Raw genomic sequence first — 25,689 nt, forward strand, 5'->3', positions numbered from 1 at the left:
CGGGACAAACACAGCTGGATGCATGGAAGCGGCTCAGGCTGAGAACAGTGCACTGACTTTTCCCTCATAGAGAAGATCAGCTTGGGTGGGAGACCAAACTGGCTTCCTCCTTTGCTACATGGGCACACTGAAAAGCAGGACAAGGTAGAGATGGGCAGGCACAGGCTATGGCTAGCACAGCTGTTTGAGTTCTCACAGCTCAGCTTTGTGGAGGAGGTGCAGAACAGTGTTTCTGTCCCTCATCATCTGCAGGAAGGCTGTTCTAGAGCACAGCTGGGTAAGAGATGCTGAAAAGCGTGACAGGTTCAAGAGAGCTGGAATAAGCTCTGACAAGGATTGTGTTTGCTGTCTACATTGACTGCAGCTGTAGGTTTTGTTCCTGTTCATCTATAGAAGTTAGAGAGCAGAGTCAGTCAAACACCACTTGCTCTTTGGAGATGACCCCTGCAGCTTTCTTGCTGTGGTAACTATGGCTGAATTTTGCTTCCAAGCTGAGTGCAGTAGGGTAGGACTTTTGCTTATCTGCTGCTTCTAAATCCTTGCAGCAGTGCAGGCCCCTGGGAGCAGAGGATTTGCCTCACTACACCAGCACAAAAGTGTCTTATGACATATAAATAACACTGCCAGTCAGTGAAGTCCTTTTCTGTTGCATGAAGCTGGGATTCAGAAAGTCCAAACTACCAGAAGGTATGTGATCTACTCTCACTTCTGGTGTAAAACTAGTCTGCCCATGAGTTCCATCCTAGCCTCAGGCAGAGGGTACCATCCAAGTGGTGCAGGATGTGTTCAGTGCTGTGTCCACATCTGCTGACGATGCCTTTTACAGGGAAAGCGAGCTGCCAGATGTTGCAGCTGTTGTGGGACCCATGCTCCTCTGGCTCTCCCACCTAAACCCATGGCTTCTCAGGGCTGTGAGCAAGCAGAGAGCAGTGCAAATGCAGCACATCAGTCCATACTGGCATCTTAACCAGGCTTTCTGAAGCCTCTTGTTGCTCCATTGCATTATCACGCAGCGTTAGCAGGGATCACCAGATTCCCCATCTCTTGTCCCAGATCAGAGCCACCTGAAAAACACTTGGGATTTTGAGCTGTCAGAGGACGCTAAATACCAGACAGGAGCTGCAGAGCTCAGGTACACAGTGGGGTTCATTTCGTACCTGACGGCATTATGGAAAAAATTCACCTTTCCCACGTGTGAGGTACAGGCTCTGCCAAGCTAGGTTAGGTGCCCCCAAAGCGTGTAGCTGGTGTGCACCATGGCACAAGCCTCTGTACCCAATGACTTCAGTAATATTGAAATAATCTTTTGAAATTTGGACTGGGGGGGAAACCTCTCCTTGGATTCAGACTCTGATACAGGTATTTTCATTGGGGATCAGCTACCTCTTCAACGCGTGCTGAGCCAATGTTTAAAAACCTTTCCCAACAAGCTCCTTAAGTCTAAACTCTGTCATGCTGTGCCTGAAAAATACGTCTTGCCATGCATCAGCTGTGAGCAAGAGGCCTAATCCTGCACAAAGAGCTTCCTTTAATTCCCAGTGGACTTCTAGTTGAACAATGAATGCAGGATTGAATCCAGAGGGAATGCAAACTGCCAGGAAATTATTCCTATCCACTATTTTGATCATTCCATTTTAAAATATAAAACTCAACACAAAAAATAACACCATGTTTGCAGCAGATTCTGCTGATTGCAGAGCATTGTATAAGCATGTTGGGGTTTTCTTTTTTCTTTTTTTCCCCTCCTTTTACCAGACAGAATAGGTGAAGAGGTTGAGCTGCAGATCTCATTTCTCCTGTTTGCTGCTTGTGAAGTCTGCCAACAGAATCCACCTTGACAAAGTCAAGGACTCTGCGTTTAATGTTGAACTGAGTGAATAAATTATGCATGAAATTGTGTCGGAGTCTCTAGTGTGCAGAATTGCTCCTTTTGATATGAAAGGTTAATTCAGAAAGGAGTCCAAAATAGCTGGAAATTGTGGGGATAAGTGGATAGTATTCACTGTTGTGAGCTGTTATTACTAGAAATTGCATTCCCTCTCTAGTTTCCCTAGAGATTTAGCTTTGCCGGTGAATATAAACTGTACTCAATAGAATAGCATTTAGGAGTAACAAGAGTGTATGTCCACATACAGTAAAATATTCTAATGGTGTTTTAAAAGGAAGCTGTACTTTTTCATGTGTTCTGTGTACCCTAAGGATGGATTGCTATTACATTTAGGTCAAGAACATGGCATAGGGAAGGTAATAAGTTTTGAGTACATCTTTATTACAAATACACTGACTGTATGATCCATATCAAAGGAACTGGACAGTCATGTTTTTCTGATTAAGTTTGTATGTGCCTTACGAGAGACTGTTGCTTCTGATCAGGACTCCAAACAGATTTCTCTCAGCTTTGGCAGAGGATTCATTCATGTTTTTATTTGGGATGTCCTCTCCCTGATCTTTTGCTGTACAGTGCTGCTGTGCCCTTTCTCATGTTTGCTTTTGGTGCATGTCCTTTATGTGATGCAGTGCTATAAATTCATTTTTTAATTTTTTTTTTAATCCCAAAGGAAGTTAATGACTCACTGTAAGCAAAAGCATTGATTTTAGCCAAGTTTGCTCTGAATTAAGACACTTCTTGTTGCCATCTGTTACCATCTCCGATTCCTCTGTAGCAAGGAGCAGGAATTGTGCTGTAAACATTCAGGAAATTAGTTTCAGCAGGATATTTTGAAGGCAGATTATTTCCTTCTGGATCTCAGCTTTCCTCACAGTTGGAGATGTTGGGGCTCTGCCTCTCTCCTAGCAAAAGACAAAAGCATCTCCAACATGCTGTGAGGTCCCAGGCAGGTCTCTGGGAGGACAAGGATGGTCAATCCCTCCTCTTAAACCCCTCATCCATATTGAGAGGGACAGTAGCATGCTCTCCTCTCCATCATTACACCAATATTTCCAGCGCTTAGCTCCACAGTCAGAGCTACCAGTAGAACAGCTTTTTTTTCAGCAGTGGGTGCTGGCAGTGAGGAAATCCTCTCCGGTGCGGTACTTTGGCCGTGGTGACTGCCTGTCCCGGTGACCCATGCTCTGCTAGCTGAGGACTTCCAGGAAATGAAGCACTCCCCATTCCTGTGGCCGTTATCCTTTTCTGCAGGGATTGCTCCAGAGGCAAAGTTGGCTCAAGGAATTTCTTGGATTCTCTTTATAGGCCTGGAGCTGTTTCCAACTGAACGTGAAAAAAAAACCCAACAGTAGTCCTGAAGCTGTGGAAACAAGAAACTCAAAAGATGGCAGGGTTGCAGTAGGAACTCCAAGGCAATGATTTAGGCACCTCCATACAGGTGTACTAGGTATCTAGTAGTAATGAAGCGTGTCCAACTGACCTTCTTCACTAGCCATTCAGGACTTGATGATCTGGCAGAAGAGAAATAGCTTCCAAATGGTGTCTTTGCACACACACGCAGCGCATGGCCAAAAAAAGGCATGTGTTGGATACACACAAAACAACACATACCTCCTGAGATGAAAGCTGTAAAGTTAAAATGTGGTTTATCTTTATCAGAAGATAGATAAGAAGGAGATAAGCTGTCAGCAGATAGATAGTACAGAAAGAGGGCTGAAATGAGAAGTCCAGCTAATAACCTAAGGGCTACACAACTCCATATGGACCTAATGAAGTCAATGTGGAAAAGTGAGATTCATTTTCATTAGGGAGCTGTACCATGGAGCAGTAGTAACATATGTTCAGAGATGGCCACATCTGCTTCTGAATGTTTGCCCCCCACCTCCTCTGCCCGGCAAGGTTACAAGCCAGAATGTAGTGATAAGTCATGATAATAACTTGAATTTGGCTTCGGCTCTTCTCTCTGGGGAATGAGACCTCTAATCTCTTATCCTGATGGACTGCTCCTCCCAGCTTTTGTCTTCTGTTCCCTCCAGAAGGATCTACATTGTACAGACTGGCTGAGTTGCAATCTGATATAAGTTGCTCTTCCACGGGAGCAAAAATGTTCATGCTGCTTTCTCCTAACACAGCTCAAGAGGCAAACCAAGGCAAAATTTTCTTACTGGTCATGAAGTGAAAACATGAATCCCTGGAAACCAGATGTCCCAGTTTCTGTTATATTTATTATAAACCAGCATGTATTTGGCCTTAAGATCTTCTTTCATTACAGTGTAGTGTCAAAAGGTGTCCTAAACGTGGACTCATGAATGCTTTTGGCAGAGATTTTGTGTTATCAAACAGCTGCAGTTAAGTGTAACTACCCAGGCTCTCTGGCAGGCCTAATTTCTTAACCACTGAAAAGCTTGCAATGAAACCAGTTGGCACAATAGAGTAATTCAGAGTTTGAATGATTCACTTCCTACTATTTCCTTGTCTGAATGGCGCAGTCCCTGCTTCAGATGGGTTCCTGAAATCTCTGTTTGGGAGCCATCAACCTCACTCCTGAAAACAAATTAGTTTTTCACTTTCTGTTGCCATTTGTTATTGATGCTTTCTCTCTTACATCTCAGGGGACCACTCATCACTCATCCTGCACAATGTCTCCAAACACAAAAGGGAAATCTGGACGTAAGAAATGCTGTTAAAAGTTGTGGTAAAAACAGTGAGTTCTGGAAAACATAATTGTTTCTCTTTTCACTCAAAATGCCAAGATTGAAAGCATTCCTGCTTGCCGAGATAGGTAGATGAGTCGTTGTTTCATTGCAACGCACACAGATGCACTTAAATAGTCCCAGATGGAATCTGAAATATTCCATAGCAGCCTCTTGGGCAGCGAGTGCATTAACTGCCACAGGAGAAGGCTGTAAAGGCTCCCATCTGGTCATCCATCAACACTTTTATACATTATCATCAGCAGCCTGCTTGGAGGGAAGGTGTGCCACATTTCTGAAAATCCAATTAGATGATAGCAGCCAGTTCTCTTTTATCCTCTCTGTTGCTGAGCCATCCAAAGCATTTTTTTAGATTAAAGAAACATCATTTTCCTTCATAGGAGTTGTGCTGCTTTATCTCTATCATGACCTGCTCTTTTATGTGCTTTATAATTCTATTATTAATTGGGATTTCAACCATTTTCCTGCTACTGAAGTGGGGACTTGCTAGTTTGCAATTCCCAGGACCAGCCTTATGCCTTTTTGTTCCCAACGACTGCTATAATTGCCACTCTTCAATTTGTTGATAGTTACTCTTTTGAGAAGAGATAACTTATTGCAGCACCTCAGCCACAGAGTTTGATGCCAGTCCTCTCCCTTACCTTGATGGACCAATTCCCCTTGACGCTAGATACGCAGATGTTTCTGCTGTCACTCTCAACAGTATAAGCTGGGATGAGCCGTCCTCTTTTATATCCTGATTTTCTTTGAGAGGTTCAGAGTTTTGGGCACCAGTGTTGCTGAAGAATTGCTAGCAAAGTATGGAAAACTCCCAAGATCTCTAGAAGTAACACTGTTACCTTAAAAAAATCCAAAACCAAAAAAACAGGGATTCCTCTGGTTTGGAATTTATGTAAAGGACATTTTAATGGCAAGACTTTACATTTTCAGGTAAATAATTAGTGTTTTCTGCAACATAATTTTGTTCCAGGCATTACATGCTGAGGATGAGCACTTTGATATCATATTTATTGATGCTGATCAAAGGAATGCTGTTAACTACTACGGCTTTGTCATGGATAACCACTTGCTGAGAATGAATGGAGTGATCTGTGTAGAGAACACACTCATGAAAGGACAAGTCTACCTGGAGAACACATCTGATGAAAATGTACTAGCTGTCAGAAAATTAAACACAGTGATTAATTCAGATCCTCGTGTTCAGCAGGTTAGTGCAATGCAATTGGTTGGGGTGCCTGTGGTACTGTATCTATGGATTTTGCAAAGTATTCTTTAAAATATTTCTTTTGTTGATGCCATTATCCAAGGGACCTAAAATGAACTAAAATTTTATTACAATTCACCTCATTTGAGCTCTATGTATGAGTTTCTATACTCAGAAGCTGTCCCTACTCTGTCTACATCATATACAGTGTTAAAGGCAAGATAAAAAAGTGGAGCACTTAAGAGTGAATAATCAGCTCAACAGTACAACCAAGGAACCAGTGCTCATCTTTAAAGGCTGTAGTTCAATGAAGTCCTAATCTAGTAGGAGAAAATAAAAGAAGTAATAGGGTGCATAAACAACATGCTGTGGTTTCAGAGGCAAAATGAAACAGATATCCTCCAGGACTTTAGAAGCAGTCATGAATGATGCTATCCCAGGGCAGTAGTCACCAGCCAGCAAAGCTGTCATGGCTGTTACCAGGATGGCAGTGGGGCTGCTGTGGGGGGAGCCACCAGAGATCTCTGGGTGCAGGACAGATGTTCTAGCAAATGCTGAAGAACACCAAAGCATTGCTAGTATGGTTTGCTGAACTCCAGGGATAAGACTGGAATATCCTCCTGACAGCATTAGCCAGACAGTGGAAACCCAGAAACCTCAGTAGCTGGCACTGATTTAGAAAACAGAAAGAAAAAATTGCATTTTTTTCCTGTTGTTGGTGGAAGCTGTGAGTTTGGAAGAGGAATGTGAGCAAATACGAATGCCTGACATATTTGTGTTGGAAGGAATTTCAGCTAAAGGATAGGACTAAGAGGAAAGCTACCATGGCTTAACTAAGGATGGACTATCCTTCTTATCAGCAGAATTCGGTTGATGGGAAGCTGGGTAAAAAGCAGTTGAGAATTGTTTTCATGTGTATTATATTTGCAGGTAATTTTACCTGTGAAAAGTGGACTGAGCATCGTTCAAAGGAGCCGTGCACCTCTAGATGCAATGATTGAATCCAAGGTGTGTATTTCCTCTCAGTGGTGAGCACTTCTGGGGAAATGTTGACTCTGCAGAGGGCAGTGACAAAATAATTTCCAGAGGTTTGGTGGTGAGAACTCAGACTCATGTTCTGTCATGCTATGGTGCTGTGCAGCACGGACTTAACCGGCTTAGAGCTTGGCATATATTAACCTCACTAGTCCAGGACTACACTAAAGCTAATAAATACCAATTCTTTGCAAAGTGTTTTGGATCATCTGCACTGGTGCTGTGATAAATCCCCAGAGAAGCTGGCATGCTTCTTGCTGAGTATCTGGGCCCAGTGCTCTCCAGTCCTTTCCATGCATGAAAGTGTGGGCAGATGGAGCTGGGGTCGAGCTGTAATGAACCAATGCAATATTTCTGAAGCAGCTCTTTCTGTGCCCGGAGGTACCACATGATGCCCTCCTATGCTGTCTGAGCTGAATATTTCCATGGCCTTAGATTTTGCTTCTCCTGTAGAAAAGATGGTGCTTTTATCTTTCTCCATCTTATGTAGTGCGCATCATCCAGCTGTAGTAAATCCAGACCCAAACATCCCAATTGTTTTGCAGTTTCTGAGTGCTGCTGAAGCTACTGGTAATTCCTGGCATTTCAAACCCAACATTTTTAAACAACTTGTATTTTCCATTTTGATTCAGTCAGGGGGAAATGATGTATGGCAGCTGATCAGATGACAGCTTGGTTTAAGTTATTGGCTGATGTCTTTATTTGTGCACCAGCCTTGTGAAGATATTTTGACTGCACTCCACTTGAGCCAAATCCTGCCTTTGGGAACTTCTTCTTAGCCTCTGTGCCTTCTTCGAGCCAGCTGAGCCTAAGAATAGGATTTGAGCCTGGGGGTGATATATGTGTAAGACCTTAATCAGTTATCTTATCTGAGGTCTTATCTGACCTATCTCTTATGCAGAGCCAAGTCAGGAAATACCATATGCTACTCTCATGTGGTTGGTGCATCTTCCCAGACCACAGCCCTTCTACTCAGTTTCATATATTTGCATTAAATAATGGGCTAGGAAGACATGGATCCCTGAGTATGCTCCTACCTCATTCTCACAAGTGAAGTCCTTCATAGCTGTCATGTTAATGAGCTTTGTATCTTATTGTGAAATGTACATATGTTTTTGTTTTAGAAAGAAATAGTGAAGGATGATGTCTTCTGGGGTTATAACAAGTGCAGCATCCTTGACCGGCTGCGCCTGGATGGAAAGGTGGCCTATGTCACGGGTGGAGGGCAAGGAATTGGAAGAGCTTTTGCTCATGCACTAGGAGAAGCTGGTGCTAAAGTAGCCGTTGTGGATCTGGTCCTAGCAAAGGCAGAAGCAGTGGTGTGTGAGCTCAGACTCAAAGGTAAGCGTGAGACTGACCTGCAGGTCCTGCTGTACATGACCCGGTGATGAGTGCTTTAGAGGACTGCCTTCCTTGTTCATACCTGACTCTTTCTCTGTAGTGCAATTATATTTTATCCAGCATTGTTAGAGAACAGGTTAGAGCACAGGATTTTCAAACAGCAAATATATACCACTGCCACAAAGCTGCTCCTGCCCGAACTGAATGTCAGTGTTGTCTCAGCAAACAGTCATCCGTATCACATCATCTGTGAGAGTTATTTATCAATATAAACTCAACCAAGAGAGGCAAAGCGATACAAACAAAATTTCTTGCCAGGAGTGTCCAGAGGAATCACAGCAGTGAGCCAGGGAAGAGGGACAGAGGAGGGCCCCCTCTTGCAAATGAGGTCTGTGTAACCTGCATTGAACAAATGGAGATGGTGCTCCTCAGCAGCCAAGGCACCTCAGGCTTCACTAACGATGGATGATAGACATGACCTATAAACTTGTTATCACATACCCCCTTCCCTGGCTCTTCTTCCACACCTAATGCCTGGACTATGTGCCAAAACAGGTTATAGATATTGTCAGCCTAAACCTCTCATCATGCCCTCAAACTGAAGCAAAGTCATTTTCAAAACCCTCAGCTATAGTTCTTTCAAACACTCAAGGTTAGATTAGGAACAAAATACTAATAGACATAATAACTAAAATCCCCCAGAAGAGGTAAAATCCTCTACAAGACACTTCTATTTTAGTAGTAAAAACAGAAAATGCAACATAAAATTGAATTTCCCCTTGGAGTCGTGCTAAACTGCAATTGTAAAAGTGAAAAAGAAAACTGGAAATATAGTTTTAATGAGAAAAGAAAGAAAGGCTTACTCATTTTGTAATTCCTTTTGTGAGTTTGCAACTCAGCCTTCTTCAAATTTCAGTACTTCACTGCCTCTAAATCTAGACTTTTACCCAGGAAATTTTCACATTCCCATTTGGGTAAAGTTGTTGATATTGGTTCCCACTCTGACTTCAGAAAGAGATCAGATCATTGTAAACAGCAAAACGAGCCCCTACAGATGTATTTCTATCACCCAGTCTCAATCTGCTGCCTCATGAAGGGGCAAGGAATGGTTTAGTTCTGGTTTTCATGCCATCCTGAGTATCCACAGAGAACATTTTAAATAACAAGTCCCAGTCTGTACAGTTCCAGCTCTAGTAAGCAGGAGACACTTTACTCTGACTATTACTGTAACGGTTAAAGCTTTGAATGCTGGTCTGATCCCAAATAACAACCTAGAATAAAAAGTGTTCAGGTCCTATTACAAATTCTTGAGTTGTCCAGTCCCTCCTTTCCTGAAGCTTTTCATTTTCTTATGCACTGAAGCCATATGGTCTTGGCACAAAGTAGCTGTGCCCTAGAAGTTAACTTGCCTTTTGGACATTTTTTCACAGTGTGATCCTGCATGTCAAGTAGAGCTATTCAGATAGAAATGGGCTACTTGATAGAGCCATGAGGCTTTGGATGCCAACAGCCTATTTGAAAACTAACTTAACTTTTCTCCAGGGCATTTTCAATAGGAGTTTGATCATCTATCCTTCAATGGCTGCCCTACATGTCTGTTCCTTCACCGGTGGGCTGCAAGCCCAGAGGAGATGGGGGGATGTTGTAAAATGCAGTCAGAGAGGTCATGAAGCATAGCCAATATTATTGCTGTTTAAAGTAAAGAAAATCTCCCTTTCCAGTCTTTACAAATCTTTATCCTTTGAGGTCAAATTTTCTCTATCAACTTGACCAGTGCAGCTGGTCAGGCCACATCTATTCTATCTCATGTTGGTTTTCAAGGCTTAAAATTTATTATCATTCCTTTTTGGAACAAACCCCAAACTTTGTAATCCTCTAGTGAAAGGGAATTGTATCCAAATGCCCATTTTTTTGGAAAGGATTTGAAAAGGTCAGGTTTTCAATCTCTTTCTCACCAGAGGTAACGAGAGAGTCTAGCCCGGACTGCGGAAGCTTTCACTTGAAAACTTTTGTTGAAGTCGATATGTTTCAATGAAATATTTTGGCTTCAAATAAGTAACATATTCTGTTGGAAATAAATTTTGACAAAAAGGTTCAGCTAGCTGTAATCTTAAAATATTCACGAGCAAATTGAAGCAGTCGTAGCATTCGTACATATTTTCCCTGCTATAATAAACACAAAGGAGCTGTGATTTCCTCCCCACCCCATCCCCTTTTTAGTTGTGGATCTCTAACTCAAAGTTGAAACCAGAGTGCTCCAAGTCATTCCCATGCAGATACTTTTCCAAAACATTTTGCTTAGCTTTCTTAAACCCACTTTGCTTCTTATGTCAAGGAGCCCTTTAGTGTCTTTTGGGATGGTGTCATCATTTCATGATGAGTTTTAGACATCAGAACCTCTGTGATCTCAGTTTTAGCTTTGTTAGGCAGCTCGGGTGTATCTCCCTTGGCTACATGAGTCTTTGTTTTTAGATCCTGTGTGAATACCTTTTTCAACAGTTGCTAATGGATCCTGACAGAAGAACCAAAAATGATGAAACATAACCAAAAAATCCTAAGGGTTACCTTCCACTACATACCCCTCTGTCTTCAGGGGGAATTGCTGCCTATACCTTAAGGGAAGAATTAGTCTGATGGGATTTTTAAAATGTGCATTTTCACAGTAAACTATGCAAATGCCTTCCCCACAATGTCACTTCTGATCTTCTTGTCTCTATGCGATATATTACTTCCATTTATGTGGAGAGACCAGAGATGAAGCCCTGTGGCAGGTGGACCATGTACATGTCCCCTGCAGAAGGGCACCGTGAGCAGATTCAGCACATCAATACCTTTCCAGCATGAGGCCACTGAGCTACTCTCCTGCCCCTCTCATCACAAAACTGCCTCCAGAGCAGCACAAAACTAAACTGAGGACTGTAGAGATGCATTAGTACTGTTGTGCGTATAGAAGCGCAGCCGCGTCTTGGGTTTCTTATCTTAGGACTACAGATTTTAAGCTATTTTTCCACAATTTATTTTATTTTTAAATGTATTTTTAACAGGTAGTTTGTGGGGGCAGTGGAGAGACAGAAAGTGTTTTTTTCCCCCCCTTCTCAGAGTGCAAGGATATCAGCTGAATTTATTAAGGTCAAGTGTGAGACTCCAGTTTGAAGTGAGTGTGCCTTCAGTGCTTCTTCACAAGACATTCACGTGTGGCACCTTTTGTCTTGTTTTTTATGAACTATTGTATAAGATGAAGCCATAAATGGGGTGAGAGTTGGAGGGCAGGTGAAGAGCCTCGTTCTGTTACCATTAGTAACACGCTTGCACCCATTTTGTCTGTAAATTGAATAAGAAAGATTGCAGCAGCTCCGTTTATGTTACGTGTCTTGATAACAATTAGGAGGAACAGCGGGGGCTGCCTGGCTATTCTTATTATTTCAGCATATTTAGCATAAAACCTTCGATAAAAGAAGAGGGTTTGTTTTGTGGCAGAATGTGCATTCATTTTTGAAGGTGGCTGTATTATGGCCCTTTTCTCTGCCGTGGAAAGCCAGGGGACCACGGCACAGCTGAAGGTCAGAGGGGACATTAGTGCCCATGGCCCAACATGAGGAGCATCTTAAATCAGCATCATCTTGGGGTGTATGCTCTGGCTGGCTCCTGGTGGCATTGGAGATCAAGAGGAGATTTCCCATCCAAAAGCCACCTTCCTGTCATTCTCTTTGAACGTCACTGGGCAGTTATTGTTTTGCCTTGCTTTTGTGGAAGTCTCCATCTCAAAAGCTTTGTTTGGGAGAGCCTTCTGTACTCCTATGGTAGGTTCAAGGCTACTTTTAAATTTTTTATTAGAATGATCTAAACCAGGAACCAACCGGATTTTTTTTTCCATTTAAACAGAAGTAAAAGGTCTTGTTTTAACAGCTATTACTCTCAGCCTGTGCACTCTTTGCTTGCAGACTGCTGTTCTGTGGTCCCACCCCAGCAGCTTACTCTCACCTTGTGGGCTGAGACCCATTTCACCACAGCCCTTACTGGTGTGGCCTTGTTTGAATTTCAGGATGGATATAATCCCATTGACATCACATGGACCAGTAGGCTGCATATTTTGTTTGATAATTAGAGTATTTAAAGTTGATTTTGGTAGTAAATTAACTGAAGCTATTTGCAGATCAGCGCTGATACAAAAGTCAATGCCGGGAGTTTTCTGTGAAAAAAAGCACAACTCTTGCATATCTCAGATCCGGTAAATCTGTTAACTTCTGAATGTTTGTGTTATTCTGGTAGTGTGATCTCCTGTAAATAAGGCCAGACACTGTGCCTATCATGCCTGTGAACCTGCAGGTATCCCCACTTAGCTCCTGCCTAAAACTGATTTGGTTTTGTCTGAGGCTCCCAGCTGTCTGGACACCGTGCTTCACCCAGACAGCAATTTTTTTGACAAATTCGTTTGATTTCTGCAGCATCTTGGGGAGAACCGGCATAAAAACCATCTGCATTTCAGCACATTAAGAGAGTCCTTTGCTTTCTCTTGTTCCTGAGCTGTTACCACCCACCCACGAGTGATGCTCCCTGTGGAACTGCTCCCGGACGGAGATGCTGCAGTTGAGGGTTTGGACAGAAGATGGTGCAGTGTTCAAAGCTTCGTCCTGCTGGGTACTTCCCTCTCATCCCTCGAGTTTGTGTTTGCCTCCAGCAAGCAAACCTCGCACCAGTTAGCAACTTTATAATAGCACTATTACAGCCACAAACACGTTTTGCTCCAGTTTTTGATACAATGAATTATGGTGGTGCATATATATATATATATATGAAATGCATATGTACGTATGCATAAATAATTATAAAATAGATTTTTCTTTCTCTGTGAACTCCTGTACTGACTTAATCACTCTTCTTTTAATGTAGGGATTAAAAGCATTGCCCTCAGAGCAGATGTAAGCAAACCTGAGGATGTGCAAAGGGTTGTGGACACAATCGTGTCTCGCTGGGGCACGATTCACATTGCATGCAACAATGCTGGAATCAATATGAATTCTGCAAGCGAAGATACTTCCCTAGAAGAATGGGACAAAACTTTTAATGTTAATTTACGAGGGTTATTTTTGTGCTGCCAAGTAAGTGTGAAACGCTGTACTGGCTTGTTTTGCAAATGGGTAATGATTTTCTAAGCATTTACTTTAACAGGATTTAATAATGTTTTATTACTAATGAACACAATAAAAGGGGTCCTAGTTCTGGTGGAGTTAAGGAGGGATTTACTTTGTATCAATTACAGATTTTGATCAATGTTTTCAAAAGCAACTGGTACTTACTGGCTGCTCAAGTCCAGGCATTTAAGAATCGCCAGATTTTTTGAAGGGTGGTTATTTGACACATCCTGAAACCCAGGAAGTGTTGGGGGATTGTTCCCAACATTAGTGATTATTTTGGAAAAATATTGCCAGCAGTGAAGAGGGTCTGAAACTGCGAGGGTTTTTTTTCCTGCATCAGCCATTTTTATACCAAGTTTTTATATCAAGTGCTTAAAAAAAATGTGTTAGCACATGAACTCCTCTGAAAAGTGAAGACTAATTTATTATCATGTCATTATTAGCACAATCACAAAAAGGGTCACTGGTCTTTCCTTTAATTTCTGTCACAGGCTGCAGGCCGCATTATGCTGAATCAAGGATATGGGAAGATAATTAACACGGCATCTATGGCAAGTTTAATAGGTGAGTGATGAGAGCTAACAGTTGTGCTTCAGAATCCATATTTTAATTACTACTGATGCTATTTGAATCAATTAAACCTGTATTGGGAAGGAGTAAATCACTGACATTTTGTATTAGAGGAAATGTACTACAAAATTTTTATTGATATCATTTTTCAACATTTATCTGTCCTCTATGTTTTAGAGCACTTATTACTTTTTATAGAAGAGGGGGAGTCGCCTTCTTGGACTCCAAAGCACTGATGGGATAGGAGAGGTGCTGGTGTGCTCCCAGTTCACCTCAGGAGAGAAATTTGAGTGTGGGAAGATGTGCCCCTGTGGTGTTTACAAGCCACCGAAGGGCTTTTCTGCCTGTCTTTGCCCTGGTACCCACGGTTTTATTTTAGCATCGCTGCCAACAGGTGTCTCCACCAACGCTGCTGAATCAGCAGTGTCGTCAAAAGAGCCAATAAACCATTGTAACATATGGAATGAAATCCCTACTGCTGAGCTAATCTGGAAGGCAGTTACATGCTGGTGAACTGAGGCCCATGTAACAAAAATTGATCAATTACACGAATTAAGCGTAGCCCTCTAGGAATTTATTTTATTGGTCTGGACATCTGTTGCAGTATTGTCCAAATCCAAAAATCAAATGGTGCCTTGGGTTGCCAAGTTAGGCAAGAAAATGTAGTAGCTATAAAAGTACAACTGAAAACCCCTGTATTAATATCATGTCCATCTGCTGAATGTTACATAAATATGCAGTCTTTTTATTTTCCTTGGGAATAACATTTATTTTTACTGTGCCCAGTTTGACATTCTATGACATTCTGCTCAGTTTATTGCACAGTAACTTTAAATGTTTCTTCAAAAATGCATTTATAATGTTGTTGTTAATCTTTTTTTCAAGTGTCTTTACCAGCTGTTTTACTTATGCTTAAACACAGGCACCATCCCTCTGCCCCAGCTTTGCAGAATTGCAGAATCTCCCCAGGTAGAATAGTTTTTAAAAGAATGCAGAGCTCTCAGTTTGAAATGCCCTATACTTTCATGCTCTGCTCTGCACAGTGGGGCTTTAGTCTGAGCTTGGGTTGTCACTGTCCACATCATCATCATCAACAAGCAAAATTTACTGAGAGGTATTCCATCCTAGAAAAAGCTATGAAGCTCTGGAAACTGGCACCAGCTGTTGGTTTGTCATACTGCTCTTGCAGCCCAGAAGTGCTGCCCGCTGATTAAGGACAAGCATTTCCTAGCTTCTCCACTGGGCCTTGGCATACTTTTGCTGAGATGGAGTTGATGCCATTCCACCAGGGCTTCCATCCTAGCCCCAGATCGAGGCTGCACCTCCTTGGCTGGCATGCCAAGTCCAGAGACCCACATGGGAATTACATCCGAGGGCAGTATTGGTGCTGGAGCAGAAACAAAGGCCAGAAAGCAACCCTGTAAGCAGCTTGGAAGGGACATCACGAGATATGTTTAAATGTCATGGAAAGTTAGAAGAGATGTGTTTACCTTCTGAACCTGTTTGAATCTTGGCATTGAAAAAATCTAGTAGTTATAAAACTACAACTGAAACCCACGATGTTCATATCATGTCCATCTGCTGAATGTTAAATAAATATGTTGGTTGGTTGGTTATTTAAGTATGTTGGCCAACTGGCATAGTATGAAATGTTTCTAGAAATAGTTAGGGGATATTTTTTTTGTTGTTGTTGTAGGTTGAGTCCTTCCTCAGAGATACAGGAAATGAGGAGACTTAGCAGGATAGGGAGGTTTTTGTTTGTGATTTTTCCAGATATACTGCTCAGAATCAGTTTTAATTAATTGAAGATAAGCTGCATACATTTTGCATATGTGCATTTTGATTCTGGTATTTCACTGGAATTATTCCAGACGTATGCTTCAGCAGCGGAGATGAGGCTGCTGCGGCTCTGTGATTTGCACAGGTGTAACTCAGATCTGTAATTTTTACAGTGAATATTTTTGCTGCTAAGTGGTCTGCTTTTCTCTGTCTATGTGCACCTCTCATTAACATTACATGACTGCTTCAAGGTCAGGCTAGAAGTCTTATGCACTGAACAAGGTTGCAAAAACATACTGTTAGATGTTTAAAATATAATGCTGCTGAAGTTTGCGGCATTTTTATCTGCTCTCTTTCTGTCTTCATCTGAAATGGGAATGAGCATCTTTACTTTCCAGAAGCCTTACAGATTCACAGTTTTTTGGTGACACTCTTGGAGAGACAGCTTTTTTTTCCCAAGATCTAGCCCTGTTTTGTATGGGTTTGGAGGACTGCAGATTCTGTCTTCCGTCTATAGGAGAAAACTTGAAAGGGCAGCTTAGGTAAGGGAAAAGGAGGTGGTGCAGGTTGCTCAGCTGCAGAAAGCCCACCCAGCACAAGAGCTTCAACACCACCCATTGGCTTCTTTCTGAGCTCTTCCAACTGAGAGGGACCAAGTATTTCACAAGTGGGAAATTTCATTTTCTGAATTACCTCCCTTGGTTATTCTTGTGAAGAGAAAAGCATTTACATGGAAAGACTCTTAAAAAGCCATGTCTGAGCATCCACCCCAAATCAGAAAGCTGATTCTGATAGCTTGCAGCAACTTGCACTTCTCACCCATGTGTGCTAAAGGTGCAGAGCCGGTGGCAAAACTCTTATCCTCTTAGCAAACGCCAAATGATTTATCACAAACAGACATGTTTGGAAAGTTTAGCAGAAAACTGCTTTTGGGAGGTTACAAGGTTAACTACCGGAGTTGTATGTAACTTGGAGCTGATGCACAGCAATTAATCAAGAAATTACGTTCCACATCTTTTTGAGAGCCCACACGGTGTGTTGGGTCTGGGGACGGCAGGCACACGCAGAGAGCAAAGTGGTTCTGCTAGTCAGAATGTGAATAATTTCATAGTGAACAAAAAATGAGTGCAGAATATATGCTGGCAGAGAGGGGCCATGGTGTGAAATACTCTTTGTAGCAAGCAAAAGGCCTCAGAATTCTAAGTAAACTTTCAGCATGTGCAGAAAAAGAGAAGCATTAATTGTTGCTCCTATCATGTGTTTGCTTTAAATCTATTCTCAAATTCTAGGTTCAAGGCAAAGGTCCTTATTCACATGCCCAGTAATTTGCAGTAGGTCTTTTGCTCTCTCAGACTATGGATAACTTAATTTGTTACCTTCTCCTTTTCAACCATGAACTTGACATACATAAACCAAATAGTTTCAGTCAATAAAAACAATTCTGGTTATATTGGGGTACCACGGATGGTGTTGATCTAGAACTGATACATCAGCTTAAATTCATAAACTAAGACCAATTTAATACCAACTGTCCCTGCCACTCAGGCGCTTTTGTCAAAATGCTGTGGGATTTGGCTGCTGTACCTTACAGAAACACAGCATTTCACCTACATCCAGGATCCAGCTTCACCCAAGCCCGCTGGATAAAATTGATTAGCTTTGTGATTACTGATATCAGCACTGATTGTCCTCACTCTCCTTCTGTGAAAGAGTTAGCATCTCTAGTGATGCTCAGTACTGGCATGGTGCTAATTATGAGCCAGTGCTTTGAACTGGGTTTGTTTAACGAAGTTATGATGGCAGCCAGAAAAATCCAAGGCAAGATATTTTGTGGGTCTAAATCCCAATAGCTGGACCAACTTGGTTTGACTCCTGTTGGTTTAAAGCAATTTATACCCACTGGTGATTTGTCCTTAAGTAGCTTTCCTGAGAACACAGCAAGTGTGAGAGCTGGTGGAGGGGCAGAGGCACACGAGAATGCAGCACTAACGAGCCGGAACATTGTAATTAGCAAGCCGATCATTTTCCTTCTCTGACTGACATGTGACATCTTTGAAACACTTTCAAAAGCTTCAGATCTTGAAAGCGGTGGGTGTTCTGAATTTTTGGGATGCACCTGTGCTCACAGCCACGCAAACACTGATTAGATAATATGATGTGTTTGCTTCAGACTATGGATAATTTAAAAATTAAGGAGAATAATTTGTTCCAAGTAGCTATATATAATACAATATGTTACATAAAACATGTTATATTATGTTATGTTATATCATATTATATTATGTTATAGCCTATCACATTACATAATTGCATATCATATTATATCATATCATGCTATACTGTAACAACATTGCTGTGTACAAGTATTTTTAATGTATAGGTACATATGTGTATAATATATGAATGTGCATCTGTGTATAGGATTATTTATCTTTCTTGGGGGTAGTCAAATATTGTATTTGCATGTTCAATACATTGATTTTAGCTTTGCACAAATATGGAACCATTTAAATGTCTTTATTTCTTTTTTTTTCCCCCCTCTATTTTTTCTCAGTAGCCCAGCTGAGGCAAAAACGTTAGATGGCAAAATATAGATTGGGGTTTGTGTTGTGGGTGGCTAAATTCCTGCTGCTCTCAGCTTAGTATCTGGGTAAATGACAAATAGTTCATCTCATTACAGGGAATTGTCCATGTAGTTTCTAAGGTATCTTAATTTGTGGAGAATACAATTTCTATTTCTGAATCTCTTCTAGTCCCACACCCACAGAAGCAGTTGGCATACAACACCTCGAAAGCCGGGGTCGTAAAATTAACACAGACATTAGGAACCGAATGGATTGACAGAGGAGTAAATGTCAACTGCATTTCCCCGTAAGTAAAATGTAGTCTCATTTTGAAAGTACAAAGAGAATGAAATGTTCTAAAAAGCTCAAATGAACAGTATCTCAGCAAATAAAGTTTCTAATTAGCAGGTGGATTGCATCCCTTTTTATGTTGTCTTTTCCTTAACAAAGGTTTAAATACTTAGAACCAAGCCTGCTCTGTTGCTGTGTATGCTCAGGGATTTAAGAAGAGGTTTTAACATTTGATAATAGGTTTTCCAATAATGTGAAGGGTAGTTTTTAGCATTTCTCTTCCAGATGAAATATTTCCTTAGTCTGTCCAAGCCTTCTGCGGTTAAAGAAAAGGCTTTTGACACTTAATAGACAATACTTCTTTCCCCCTTTTACTGAAACAAATATATAGGCACTTTAAAAGCCACATTGTACTGCTGTAATTGAGATACTGTTCAGCTCTGACAATCATAGGAGGCTGGGTGTAATTTTGTAAATATATATATATTATAAATTACATTTTCCTTTTTCTTAAAGGCTTAAAGCTGTATATTTTATTTTATGGCATTTATTCACAAAAGAAAATTTTCTTGCCACATACACTTTTTCTCTCCCTGTTTCTCACACATGTACCAAACACAATCATTTCATTAAACAATTAACAATGCATGATAGTGCTAAGCAGAAACCCAAGTGGGTAGCATTAATTGGAAGCGGTCAAATTCTGTAGACCATTGAAGTCAATCAGAGAAAGTAAGAAGGGCAGGTTTTTAACCCAGGATTTAAATTTTAATAACGAAGATATAATGTACATCAAATTAGGAAAAACAAATTACATATTTTAATTCACAAAATGAAGTAAAAAAAAAAAGTCACAGAGCTCAGTGGCAAGTGCCTCTGTTTTTACTGTCGATCTGCTCTCCACTTGCTTGTGCTAGCTGTCTTCCTTATGATTATTTATTACTAATTATACCAGTGACTTCAGCCGTCACTCTATGTGATCCACCGTTTCTTTAAACAGCATCTTACTGCGTAGTGGGATTTTCCCCATGCCAATGCAATAGTGTTCCCACAACTAGCGCAAGTGAATTTACAGCGGGTTTCAGGAGCCAGGGGAGATGAAGGGAATTAGGGAAGCTCAGCAGGACCTGGCAGGAATTGTGTCTGAAAACACACAGGTAATCTGTATCAACAGAGGTGGGATAGCAGTACCACGTTCACAGCAGTCATGGATGAGAAGGCTCTTAGATGAGGAATTACCTGTTTCTAGGGGCTTACATAAATTTAAAAAATATCCACTGAATGATGAAAACTCATTGTTTTGTATGGGTTGGAAGCATGCACTCATATTTGAAGAAGATCTGTTTCTGGATGCAGTTGTCGGAGCATGGAGAAAAAATGTTTTTTTTCTACTTTTCAAGCCAAAATGGGGTTGAATTTTTATCATCCCTATCTGTCTTAAACTCTAGCTATGAGCTCACAACCCTGTAACTGCAAGGCGGGTTTCTTTGTGAAGGAGTAGCCAGAAAGGGCACACAGAAGACGAATGTTTTTGCTGTCTTTAAGGTTCCCCATTCTGGACAGAGCAGCTCCCTAATGCATCTAGGGACCCAGACTGAACCACTCTAGGAGCCAGGCAGATCATTCCTCCTGGCAGCTCAAAGTTTTGGCTGAGCTCCTTGTGCTGGGGCCACCAGGGAGTTCTGGGTAGTGTTCAGAGGAAGGAGCCTACAGCAGTTTGTGTAGCTCAGCTCCGTCCTCAGCAGACACAAAAGCCGTGCATGCTTGACAGTGAATAACTATTCACAGTATGAGAGGCGAACCTGCTTTTCAATGAATGTTTGGACTCACCCTTAGAACCCTGGGCCCCACCAGTCTCGTGTTTCTCAATGTGACTTGCTAAGGCACAAGGGCAACTTCAACACACTTGAGATCAACACCAGCCACTAGCCTCAATGCAGCAGCGCTTCTGTCCCTCCTGCCAGAGTATTTTGCAGAATTAAAAAATGTCCTAAATGCACAAATCTTTCGGAGCATGGATGTTCAACCTAGCAAGCAGCCATCCCCCACAAGAAGGTATTTTGATGAGTATGAGGAGTGCAGAGATTAGAATCACAGACTGGTTTGGTTTGGAAGGGACCTCGAAGATCATCCAGTTCCAACCCTACTGCCATGGGTAGGGGCACCATACAGGGCATGATGACATCAAAGATAATCTCTGGATAAATAAAATATCTAAGTATGCCTTTAAGTCTTTTGCCCTTCCCACTCACAGTTGCATTAATGCTTTAAGTCACTCTCAGTGTTCCTCTGGCAGAAGCTCCAAACACTTCGGTCTGGCCTTAAACATTATTTCACCACGCAAACCTTTGGGCCTTTTCCCCCTCTTCCTATCTGGTCACTTTTTATCAACTGAATTTCTTAATGAGTGCATAAAACTTATGCAGAGCAATGCATAAAAGTTATCAATGCATAAAATGTTATGGCAGAGTCTTTAGGATAATATATTGCATTTATAAAATTGAAGATTCAGGCTTCTTTTGCTAGCCAGGCAAGCATCATGGCCATAGGGAGAAGGTGGCGGAGACTCCTTGGATGCTTTGGCTGACTTTGCCTGTTGCTCCATGCAGCAGCAAGCATCTCTCTGTATTGTGGGAACTGTGCTCAGCTCTTCTGCCGCTGCCTAGTGCATTTGCCTTGTAGCCTCCTGCACAGCTGATGCCGTGCAAAATTAAAAAGGTGCTGGATCCTTCTTGAAGGGGATGTGGAATCAGGCTGCAGAGGGATGTGTGTGTGAACAGGGATTTTTACAGAGCACTGACTGGTGGCCGATGCCTGACTGCCTGCAGTATGTTTCAGTCCCTTTCCTGGTCCCTACACATGAGAAGTGTATTGGGTGTGATGGAGCAGGGGACTATTCAGGACTTCTGATCTTTGACACGCACAGCGTTGGAATGCTTAATTTTTGCAGCCGTTGCACTGAATCTATGTCCATTTTGGGGGCTAATTGTATGTCTCTGTTTTGTAAGGCGTAAAATGCCATAGTATAATGATTTTTTTGATGGGCAAGTGGATCTCTTGATTTTGGAAGGTGACCTTCAGCTCAACCCCCAGCTGCAGCCAGGCCAGCTTCTCGGAGATCCAGTGAAACACAGTAGTTTCAGGGCAAGAACCCTGTTCTCCACTGCTGGCCTGCAGCGATTTGGGGTTGGGCCATGATGGGCAAAGAGGGTTCATCCCCTGCATGCCTGCTGTGCTCCCCTAGGATGGTACAGAGGCAGCCATATGGTGCTGTACCAGGCTTTTATCCTTGTGGGGACGAGGAGTCAGAAAGCAGGTAGAGTAGGATCACCATGGGGTTTGGGTGTACCCCATCACAGGAGAAGGAACACCCCAGCATCACCTGAAGGCATCCCTATTAAGCAGCATTACTATCCCCATTACGCAGCAGTCGTTGCTGGTAAGTATCTTTGGACTTAAATCTAATTCCTTGGGAGATGTCCCAATTAAGTGGATCTCTTGATTAAACACTTCCTGATTAAGTGGAGTGTACTTAACTCATTCAAATTAATAACTCATCTGAAAGAAATCAAGTTACACACAGATGGAATCTTTTTTTGCTCTCATTTGGGGATTGAACGCACGTAACAATTCCAGTTAAGTATCTGGTAAGTGATATTTTTCCTAATGTATCTCTCGAAGTGGAAATGTTTTAGGTAATTGTGTTTTTTTTTTTCCTAATGTCTCCAATTGTCCTGTATATCAATAATGAAATATTGATGCTCATGTCTAACATTAAGGAACCAGCAGTTTGATATTACATTGACATGCAACAGAAAGTACTGATAGGCTCAGCACTGCATATGAGATGAGATAGGGAATTAATGCATTGGCAGTTGTCTTTGCTGGAACTGGTTAGAAGCCAACTAAAATCTGCCTAAAAGGGTTCGACAACATTAAATTGCCCAACTTGGCACCAAAGCTTTCCCAGAAGATGTGTAGTATCAATGACATGCCTAATATTTATAGTGCCATCAGTATGTGTGTTTGCAACTTTTAAGTTTTGCGCTATATTTTTTTCTCATTTCTATAATAAAAATTTGTAATGAAGTTTTGTTAGAGGTCTAATTTTTTGCTGCTTGAAGTAAACCTAAAGAAAGTTCAGTGAGAGGCACAGCACTGTGATTTACAGGTTGCAGTGATTAGACCAAAGATCATTTTTCCAAACAGCTTGAAAAACATCCTCTTTTTAGCAAAATCTGTTGTGCTGGAGGACTATGTGTTGTATTTCCTAATCTGCATTCCCTTGGGGTTAAAACATACATGTAAATTAAAAAAAAATATAGAATCATATGGATCTTATTCTGATATCTGATGATAGTGTAAAGCCAGAATGATTTTGTTGATTATTTTGAAAGCATGATGAGAAGCATATAAGGGAAAGGAGTCCAATGTATTTCATGTCTGCTGCTTAAACCACGTTCCTCTCTGAAGAAAAGCAGTTCTTGAGGGGTTTGGGAGAGCAGGGGGCTATGCTTGGGGGAAGTAAGTAAACTGCCCACAGTCCTATACTGGAATGTATTTGATTTTATTATGTTGCCAGAGCTTAAGTTAGTTGCATCACCGAGTGTTTCTTAACTGCTCTAGCGTTTATTGACAATTACAATGAAAAATAAAGCTGATGTTTAAATCCTACCCTATTAATGAAAACAGAAATGTTTGGGTGAAAGTCTGAATTAGTTCCACTTTGTAACAGAGTAAATAGCAGGTTTCAGCCTTCATTTAAAACAAAAGGTAAATCTCATACCCAGAATCCAATGTGTCTCAAAACATTATTTCCTTGGAAGTATAAACTGGGATGCCGATGAAGTTTCAGAACAAAACGGGTATTTTTATACTTTGTTCATTTCATATTTATCACTAGCTTGTTTGCTAATTTTCATTTGCAAGAGGCAATTCTTCCAGCTAACTGGCTGCCTCAATGGGCCACTGATTTCTTTGAAGTGACAGTCTGTAAATATGCATAAAAAAGAGATGCAATTAGCGTGTGTGTGGTTCAGTGCAGCCTGATTTCATTGGCAAGTTTACCCACAGTGTTGATAAGCTACATTATCTAGAAAATTGGCCGCTGAAAAACAGCACCTCTGATTGCCAGCAAAGGTTCCAGATAACAGGGTGCTGAAGAGAAATATAATTGAGGTTGAATATGTTAACCAAGGTGTCACATGCTCCTTAGAAGCGCTAATTTATCAGCATGTTGGAATTTTTATTAACATTTGGAATGCATTTCTACCACACTAATGAAGTGGAATTGGCAGTTCAGGTTTTAGTTATTGTCATTTCTGAGAAGTTAAATGTAATTTCTCGTTAGACACAGTTATGTAAATATATTTGTTCAGGGGCTGAAAAAAATTATACATTTTGCAAACTACAAATATGTTGTTAAGGAGGAGTATAACAAATCAGTTGTACTTAAAGTTGTAAAAGCCAGCCAAACGTTCGCCCAGCATAGTGCTTTCTGAAGCTTCACTCGTTTTTAGGGCACCTGGAGAAAATGAACTTAGCAGAGTTTTAATATATAGTACAGTCACTCATTAATGTCAAAAAGGCGAGAAAGGTAAATGCAGTGTGATTTGTCAGAGTATTGGTTTAAGGGGAATTGTACTGGGTGTGCTGTGCTTATCTTTGTATCTCCTTTTTTTTTGTGTGGAAAGCATCTGGTTCCCAAAAGGGTGCTGGCTGTTGCTTAACCCATTTTTTGCCATGTTGGAAGTTGGGCTGTTTTCTGTTTCTGGGCTGTACACAAACACACTCTGTGGTGTTACGCTGTGAAGCAAGAAGAGAAGTGGGTAGAAGGATGGCAGTTCCCAAGAGCCACGATAGACCCACTTCAAGGCACTTTCAGTTCCAAAGCCATGCTTATTTTCTATAAAAAAATTAAACTGGTGATTACAATGAGTAACCTAAAAGTAAGGGTGTACTGCTGTTAGCTAAGATGATAGTATGTGTGTGCTCATTTTAAAGAAAACCTCTAAGCCTGCCCATTGACAGCTAGAGGCAATAGGAAAGAAGTACTATCAAAGTTTGCATCATGACTTTCAGCAGAGGCAGAGCAGGTATGACTTCATGCCTCTTCTGTGTTATTCCACAGTTTTCCTCTCAAAAACCTATAAGTACTGCTTTTCCTTCTGGGCAAGCCAAGCTCCTAAACTCTTTGATATGTGTGCTCATTGCAGGGGCATCGTCGACACGCCGCTCATCCGCTCCAAGGACCTGCAGCCACTGGTGCGGCGCTGGCTGGCAGATATTCCCGCTGGGAGGCTGGCTCAGGTGACTGACCTGCAGGCTGCCATCGTCTACCTGGCCTCTGAAGCTTCAGATTACATGACGGGACATAATCTGGTCATTGAGGGTGGCCAGAGCCTGTGGTGAGGACTGGCCTCTAGCTTCCCCTCTCAGGAGATAAGTCAGTTTTGGAAAGTGCTTATTAGAGTTTAGTTTAGTCCTAGTTTTGACCTGTGTGGCTAAGTGGTCAGCTAATATTAAATAACTTTTTTCTTCACTTAGGTGTTGCTTTGGAGACAAAAAATTAACAAACCACCAAAAAACCTCCCAAGCCCAGAAAGGAACAATCCTTAGTTTTCAACATTTTAATCTATTTTTACTGTGCATTCAGATTTCTGTTAAATCAGTATTTAATGGCATTTGTAAAAGCAGTGAGATTTGGCTATTATTTAGTTTAACAGGGGGCATTTATAAAGCAATCAATATTAACAAGTCTGTGTAGTATATTGTTCTTGGGTGACTTTTTTGTATTTAAGTTGTTCCAGTGACATCTGTGAGTAGTGAAAAACAGTTGGATGCGGTGTTAAAGAAAATAAATTAGTTCATTGCTTTTGAACCTGAATGTTGCCATTTTATATTTACTGGTGGTCTTAGTTTTTGACAGTGTTTTTATACAAACGCCCACTTAAATCCCCCTGTAACAAAAGTACCGCGCTTAATAGAGAGTTATAGTTAGTAATTATAATGCTTCCAATCCAAAGCCCATAGAGGTAAGTGGTAACTGAGCATATACTTTAAGTTAAACACATATATAAGTGTTGATACAACTGGTTCTTTGTTTTCCTTGATAGGCAGATGTAAGCAAAGGCTGTCTTCTATGGTTTTTTTTCCTCTTGTAAAATTC

At 41.3% G+C, this 25,689-nt stretch overlaps 1 protein-coding gene across 1 annotated transcript in view; it reads left to right on the forward strand.

Moving 5' to 3' along the window:
- Positions 1–25,055, forward strand: part of LOC138725337 (uncharacterized) — a 37,676-nt gene extending 12,621 nt beyond the window's left edge. Inside the window, exons 5-11 of the mRNA XM_069866133.1 lie at positions 5,573–5,809; positions 6,737–6,818; positions 7,976–8,182; positions 13,073–13,281; positions 13,809–13,881; positions 18,420–18,537; positions 24,737–25,055. Of these exons, the coding sequence (XP_069722234.1) occupies positions 5,573–5,809; positions 6,737–6,818; positions 7,976–8,182; positions 13,073–13,281; positions 13,809–13,881; positions 18,420–18,537; positions 24,737–24,932 (1,122 nt within the window). The 3' untranslated portion in view covers positions 24,933–25,055. The remainder of the gene's footprint in view (positions 1–5,572; positions 5,810–6,736; positions 6,819–7,975; positions 8,183–13,072; positions 13,282–13,808; positions 13,882–18,419; positions 18,538–24,736) is intronic.
- Positions 25,056–25,689: the final 634 nt, after the last annotated feature.

Source organism: Phaenicophaeus curvirostris, chromosome 11 (genome assembly GCF_032191515.1).
Source record: "Phaenicophaeus curvirostris isolate KB17595 chromosome 11, BPBGC_Pcur_1.0, whole genome shotgun sequence".
In the NCBI taxonomy this organism is placed as follows: domain Eukaryota; kingdom Metazoa; phylum Chordata; class Aves; order Cuculiformes; family Cuculidae; genus Phaenicophaeus; species Phaenicophaeus curvirostris.